Genomic DNA, 7847 nt, shown 5'->3' with positions numbered 1-7847 from the left:
TACTACTTCCTGTTTGGTATACATGCCATGGAGACACTGTTCTGTTAAGGTCACATTTAATATTTGATTTTATCAATGCATCTTTAGGAAGACCACCTATGTCACAACCATAATGTGTCAACACCATAATGCATAAAAATAAGGGTTATTTCAGTATTTTGTATAATAAAAGCTTAGAATAACTTTATTGGCAAGTCCTTAAGCGACTGCTGATGTACCAGATTATTTCTGTTAGAAAATCATGTGTCCGTAAGAGTCAACTCCATAAGATTTTCTTATGGAGTTGACATGCAAAATCTTATGGAGTTGACAAATTCACCAAAAACTGCTCAATATGCTAATATGATATTCTTTTCAAACGTAGAAACAGGAGGAAAAGTTATTTTAGGATATTATATGTATATTAATATGCGTATAATGCATAGAACTACATTATTTTTCGATATATGGACAAAAAAGTTAAAACTAAAGTTTAATTCAAAACAAATAAACTTTTTAAAAAGAGAAGCTTAAGAATATAACAAAACTACAAAATAAACTATGAAAAAACATTTTGCACTACATAGGCTCCAAACATTTTGTCAACTCCGTCAGTTTATCTGTCAACTCCGTAAGGTTTTCCTCAGCACTTTCAGGTGTTTTTGTAAGGCAATAAAGGGTCAATAGATCTATACCACCATGTATTTTAACCACTTTAGGTGTTTTCCTCATGGTTGCAAAATAAAAGATAAAGTCTATAAATGCCAATTTTTCGAACTCTGTGTGTTAATAGCAGTCTTAAATTAAAATGTAAATATATATATTACATATTATTGTTCATCAAGGTAACTAAGTATCATTACAATACAAATCAGAGCTAAAGATTCTTGTTGGACTATTATAATAATTTAATTATGTACTTTTCTTGTGTCTGACGGAGTTGACGAAAATCTAGGTGTGAAGGTAAATTGTTAAAAATGCCTTTTTACCTGGAGCCTGTATTTTTACATGCCTGAAAACTAGACATCTTGATTTACATTAATATATAACCATCAACAACATATTCTGCATTTTCAAAATCAGGTTTTTAAAACGGGTTTTGTCCCATCTCTCAAGTATCCCTGATATTTATAATTTATAGTTTATATTTATACATTTATAATTTATAGTTTATTTCCCCTACTCCTGAGAAAGAGAAGATGCAGCATTGCATAAAATGGCCTATTCAGTCAGAGCCAACACTTTGTAATACTCCTCTCCACCAGGGGGCATGCTATTCAGTCCAAGAAATGCCACAAGTTTCAAGGAAGAAGGGCTACAAGGGCTGCAGTGGGACTCACTAATTCGACGCCCTTTCGGTACTTACCGCTTACGTCATACGACGCTAACCCTAACCCTTAACTTAACCCTAAACCTTAACCCTAAACCTAACCCTAACCTTAAATCACTTGTTTGAAATGTTTGATTACCATGTGAAGTACCGAGAGGGCGTCAAACTAGTGGGTCCCGGGCTGAAGTAGTGCTACATCAGTGGTTCTCAAACGTTTTCAGACCGAGGACCACTTTGTCCCCCCCGAAAATGATCAGGGACCACCTGTCAACTGCCTTGACAGTTGAGGGGTGTTCATTTGACACAGCTAATTTCGATGCAGATCATTTACTTTTTATTCACATTTACAATCCTGTCTTATTGTGGTGAAAATCAGACTTCAGCTTTGAGAATCACTGCGCTAGTTTTGGGCTATTGTTTTCATGACAACAGCCACTTATTTCTCATTCTACACCTGGCAACACTGATTTCTAGCTCTGTGTTGAGCTTGACTCGCGAGTAAACAGTGGAACAGAAGCCAAAAAAGAGCCACGGAAAGCAAACGGATTTACTTGACATTGTATGACTATTTTCATTGAATTAAAGGCCAAATGCAACCTAGAAGGTATTTTGTTTCTGTAGTTTGTGTCATATGGCGATGTATTTCGCTCCTAAATTTGTTCAAACATGTAGAAATGTATCTTGTCTGCCCATGACAGTTCTATGCGATTACCTACTTCAATGGAATGGCAAAACAAGCAGCATTCATAGGAGTGCAGCTGCTCTCTCAGTTGAGACAATTAAATACAATGTGAGAACTATTGTAGCCTACTAAAATAGCAAATACCTACTAAAATAGCACCAATTGCTCTACCTGCCTACTTGAAATGTTCGTCAGGATTCATCCATGACATGTGGGTTCATCCTGTTTCACGCTCACCAGCCTCTTAGGCGCGATAACCAATTGCTTTTTACTAGTTCAATTAATGTCTTACACCGTCCCTAGTGGAAGAGCAACAGTGGATTTGGAGCAGAGTTGAAGTGAAGTGCAAGACGTGCACGTAGTAGCCTGAAGTGTGATGCAGCTCATGATGGAAAAACAAACAACAACAAAACAGTCTCTCTCATCAAAATGTGAACCGTGTGTAGGTGTGAACCGAGATCGCGTTTTTTTAACGGTATACCGCCCAGCTATACTTCACACTTAAATTCAAATATTTACAAGATAAAATGTCCATTTCTTATCAACTGAAAAAACCTGAAATCCAAGAGCTGGTGTTACCACTCACGACCATATAATGCTATGTAGGCCTGTAGATAATATACACCCATTATGCACTTCAGTACTGCACTTTGATTGATGTATTGAGTCTATCTTTGTTATGTGTGTTTTGTTTTGTTTTGTTTCTTGTTAGGTATTTGGTGTTATGTGTTGTATGCAGCAGCTTTGTGATGTCCAAGACAAATTTCTTGCTGCTGTTGCTCCCCCTGTAGTGCACAACTGGCCAATCCCCATGCATTCCACAACTGGCCAATCCCCATGCATTCCACAACTGGCCAATCCCCATGCATTCCACAACTGGCCAATCCCCATGCATTCCACAACTGGCCAATCCCCATGCATTCCACAACTGGCCAATCCCCATGCATTCCACAACTGGCCAATCCCCATGCATTCCACATTCGAAAACTAATTGAAATCCCATTTCTGATTGGCAGTAAGGAGAGCCTCTGTCAGGACCTCATGGAACCCCATAGAGACATGGAGGAAACCAAGGACAGTCCCGGGGCAGCAGGTAAGATTAAGACCAAAGGTTGGTGAAAATGTGTTTTCCAAACGCGAGGAGTTTTGAACATTTACCGGTACACAAACTGTCTCCACACAGGTGCCGAAGAACCGACACATTCGGGATCTCCACCTAAAGCCAGAGGTACAGAACAAAAACGTCACAAAACATTACAAAGCCTAAATATTAAACACAATGTCAGCAACAATCATACCACTTCTGGATTACCTCTACACGATTCCTGAGTCTATGAAAACTGTTCTTCACAGATCGCGTGTTTAAGGCTCGCAGGGAGCTCATCAACAGGCTTGGTGAAGCCTCTCTGAAAGCTGTACTGGATGGCCTTCAGCAGGGCATATCTAGCAGGTCTGCTGTGATCGGGATGTGGGAGAGAAATGAGGTTCAGCAAGAACACCGTGTGACTCAGGACCAAGTAAGGTGCCTCGTTGACATGTTGTTGAACAAGGGTGAATCAGTCTGTCAGAGATTTCTCTCTCTCCTTGGAGAAGTGGATCCTGATCTCTGTGAAGACCTCTTTGGTGAGTGGCCAGCACATACATGGTGGTTAAATAAGACTGATGGTGGAGTTTTCCACTGCTTTTTAGGGATTTAAAATTGACTCGAGAAGGCCCATTCACACAGTAATAGTAGGGAAGCAGCACGATCATGGATTAAAAAAATATAATCACGATTATTTGGGTTAAAATCAGAATCGCGATAATCACGATTATTGTTTTTTTTTTCAGAATTTATTTCAAAACTATAACAAAATGAAACACAACCAAGAAAGAATTATACTGGACAAGAAAATAAAATTGAATTGTAGTAATGATGTGAAAGGGAATAGCATCAACCTTAGGTGGACAGATTTCAGGCCAGAAACACCAGCACATTAGTATGTTCTGGCTTCAAGGACGCTCGAAGGCAGGTCACTATTGCCAAGATTCAATCCCGATTGAAATCACGACTTCGATATCTCAATTAAATCACACTTTTCTTTTTTGTTAATTGTGCAGCCCTAATTGAGGGTGATCTTTTAAAGTAAATTACAACAGATTTTAAGTTTCTCCGGTCACTCTGCAGGCCCTGTGGATTCAGCTGCAACAACACCCAAACAGGAAGCAGGTGAGTGGCATCAGAGATCATTAATGGTAGTCAGGATTTGTAAACTTGACCATCATAAAATACAGCTTCGCTTCGCGTCGTGTCCCACTCCCCTCACCCGTTATCACTCGCGCATAAACCATGGCCTCTTGTGGCTTATTGCTTAAGTCTTCATACATGTATTTACTGACTGTACATTTACATTAGATATTTCACTGACTTTCTTACAGACCAACAGCCATTGATGTCGAAGCTGAAAGCATCGATTGTCTCAAAGTACAAGAGAGTAGAAGAATATAATTCCCTACCAGGACAGGATGTCTTGATGACTGAGCGCTACACTCAGCTGTTGATCATTGAGAAACACAGACAGCAGGAGGAAAGAGAGAAGGAGATGCGCACCAGTGGAGCAGTGTTCTTTGATGCCAGACAGAGGGAATATAAAAGTATCTCTGTGGACCAGCTCTTTAAGCCTGATGATCATGGAGATGTTCCCCAAGCAGTAATACTCCAGGGCAACTCTGGACATGGCAAGTCCTTCACCGCTCAGAAGATCATATTGGACTGGGCATCAGGAAGCCTCTACCAGGATCGCTTTGAGCTTGTTTTACACCTCGCCTGCAAGGAACTCGACCTGTACAAAGACGGAGAACAGAGTAGTGTCTTAGATCTTGTGAATGTTGAAAAGAAATATATTCCACTGATCCAGAAGAAACTGAAGGAATCACCAGAGAAGGTGCTTCTCCTTATTGATGGATTTGATGAACTTCAGGTTCCAGAAATCCCCAAGTGTTCTGTGAAAGACTCCCCCCCTCCAGCTTATGTTGAGGCCATTGTGGGCGCTCTGAGGGGAAGCATCCTATCTGAGTGCCACCTGCTGGTCACCACGAGGCCTACTGCTTTAGACAAACTGAACGAGCTCCTCAAACGCCGGCGCTGTGCAGTGCGCTGCACTGAGATTCTGGGCTTCTCTGAGAAGGGCGTACACAACTACTTCAAGAGGTTCTGTAAAGATGAGAAGTTCTGGGAGAAGGCACTTGGCAGTGTGAAGGAAAATGCAACTCTCTACACCTCCTGCTTCATTCCAGTCATCTGCTGGATTGTCTGCACTGTATTTAGGGAGCACATGGTAAAGCACATAGAAGTAACTAATGCTTTGGAAACAACTACCTCCATATTTGTCCACTTTGTGTACATTCTTCTGAAGCACCACTGCCAGGGTTTGAAGCAGCCAGTGCCAGATCTGCTGAGGAGCCTTGGCCAGCTGGCAGAGAGTGGAATACAGAAGCAGCAGGTTCTGTTTGACAAGAAGAGTGTGGAAGGCACAGTCTCAGATCCCACTAGTGTTCCCTTCCTGTGTAAATTCCTGCTGAAGGAGAGAGTGAGAACAAAGGAGATGTTCAGTTTTATGCATCTCAGCTTCCAGGAGTTCTTCACTGCACTACACTACACCCAAGATGAAGAGAGGGTAAAAGAGCTGCTCAATCCAATTGAGCAACAACAAGGCAACACCCATCTCCTACCTGTCATTCAGTTCCTCTTTGGTCTTGCAAATGTGAAGGTGGTGCAAGATCTAAAGGACCTTGAGTTGACCACCAACATCTGTTTGGAAAAACATCTGAAAGAGTGGGTGGTTAAACTCATTGAAAAGAAAGATGGCAGAAAGATGCTCTTCACTCTCCACTGTCTGTATGAGCTCCATGATAAGGACTTTGTGAGGGAAGCCATGGCGGTGTGGGATGAGGTGAAGTTTGAGTCCATCCCCCTGACGAGGGCAGACTGCTGGGTGCTGCTGTACTGCCTGCAGTGCTGCCTCACCGTCCCAAGCCTGACACTCTCACATTGCAATATCACACCAGATAAGCTGAGAATGCTGCAGCCTGCACTGAACAAATGTCAGGAGCTGGGGTGAGTGAATGGTGGCGTGTGCGTGTGCGTGTGCAGGCACGGAGTGGCCATCGGGAGGTCGGGGACTTGTCCCGGTGGGCCGCGGCCGTATTATGTTTCTCAGCCGGCCCTAAAGATAAACATGTCCTTTGACAGGGGCTGACCTACGATTTTCCACTACCTTCTATTGCAAATTTGTTGACTTGCCTGTATATATACCGTGTACCAGATGGCAATACCTCAGTGATGGTGTCAAACAGTAAATTGGTCACACCCCTTCTCTACTGATAATTTTCATACACCATAGATCGCGGAAGTTTACTAGATCTTAGTAACACTGTTTCGTTTTCAGTATTTGAAGAACCTTTTGATATTTATATTGGTTACCAAAGGATGGAAATAATAAGTTTCGATTTATTTTCCGATATCCATATGACAGTTACAGTTTACAGTCTGCCAGTCCAGATTCATTTGTTCTGTGGTTATTGACTTGGGTTACGATCAGACTCCACCAAGTGGTAAGGAAGTGAACTGCAGCTAGGAATACACCACAGAAGCAGTGGGTTTTGTTTTGATGGCATTGATTTGTTTGAACTACCGGTATATATCCTTATAGTCAAAATAATATTATTATCATACATATATTTATATTTGGCACATTTAGGATGTAGCCTATGTAATGTCTGAAGAAATGGAACAAAATAATTATACCACACAAGATTCTGATGTGAGCAGTGCTGGGTGTGTAAACTGTGGATTAAAGTGGAGAAATTGCTAGAAACATTTGCTGCGACGAAGACCGTGCTTTAAGGTAGGCCTACACCGTTTGGTTATTTTGTTGACTATGGTTGTACTTTGAAGTAGCCTAGGTTTGACTTATTTGCTGCATGGTGGGTTTATTGCACAACGTAGACAGACTTTTTGTAAGCTATAGCCTACACTTCTAAAAATCCCCACACTCAGAACTTTGTGCCCGTGCTCATCCTGTCTTCCTTAAACAATATTTCAATAGGCCTACAAACTGTCAAAATGACAGTGGAGTGCACATTTTCATGGAACAGTAGCGTGATGTAGCCTAACCTGCAACTACTTATATGGTGAATGCTTTTGGACTGTGATGATGGCTGTGTATTTCATCAAGGTGTTAGCTACAATTCTCCACTTCAGGTTGATATTGTGACAACACTGATGTCCACATGTAGTATGACTGCAGATTTCATGTTTTTTGTCTATTTGGTCAGGATTTGGTTAGGTTAGGTTGCGTGCGTGTTCATGTAGAGAAGAGAGTAGCATTTATTAATCGCGAAGGAAATTAAGGTGTCAGGTACCATACATACAAACAGATAATTTCACATTAAACATCAAATACAAAAAGTGTAGTCTCAGTGTAGTCGTTGTTGTAGATTGTTGGGGGGGCTGGGCGCAGAACAGACTTCTCTGGTTTGAAAAGACGGAGTGTAGTGTGATAGTAATTGTCCATTATAGAGTCCAATCTGCTCAGTGTCCTCTTTTCGGCTGTTATGTGGTACTGAGAGCCTCCAGGTCTGTACCAACAACAGACTCAGCTTTCCTCACCAGCTTGTCCAGGCGTCCAGCATCTCTCTTCCTGATACTCCCACCCCAGCATGCCACAGCATAGGAAAGCACACTGGCCATGACAGACTGGTAGAACATCTGCAGGAGTCTGTTGCAGACATTAAAAAATCATCTCAGCTTACTCAGAAAGTACAGTAGAGCCTACTCTGTCCTTTCTTGTAGACTGCGTGTGAATTTACTGATCA

At 41.6% G+C, this 7847-nt stretch overlaps 1 protein-coding gene across 1 annotated transcript in view; it reads left to right on the top strand.

The window, feature by feature from the left end:
- Positions 1-3369: 3369 nt before the first annotated feature.
- LOC134437458 (NACHT, LRR and PYD domains-containing protein 1 homolog) overlaps positions 3370-7847 on the top strand; it is a 5922-nt gene continuing 1444 nt past the window's right edge. Inside the window, exons 1-3 of the mRNA XM_063186950.1 lie at positions 3370-3614; positions 4159-4200; positions 4410-6087. Of these exons, the coding sequence (XP_063043020.1) occupies positions 3458-3614; positions 4159-4200; positions 4410-6087 (1877 nt within the window). The 5' untranslated portion in view covers positions 3370-3457. The remainder of the gene's footprint in view (positions 3615-4158; positions 4201-4409; positions 6088-7847) is intronic.

This window comes from Engraulis encrasicolus, chromosome 21 (assembly GCF_034702125.1).
Source record: "Engraulis encrasicolus isolate BLACKSEA-1 chromosome 21, IST_EnEncr_1.0, whole genome shotgun sequence".
Lineage (NCBI taxonomy): Eukaryota > Metazoa > Chordata > Actinopteri > Clupeiformes > Engraulidae > Engraulis > Engraulis encrasicolus.
The sequence above is the reverse complement of the archived record's forward strand: the minus strand, read 5'-3'. Positions and strand labels throughout refer to the sequence as shown.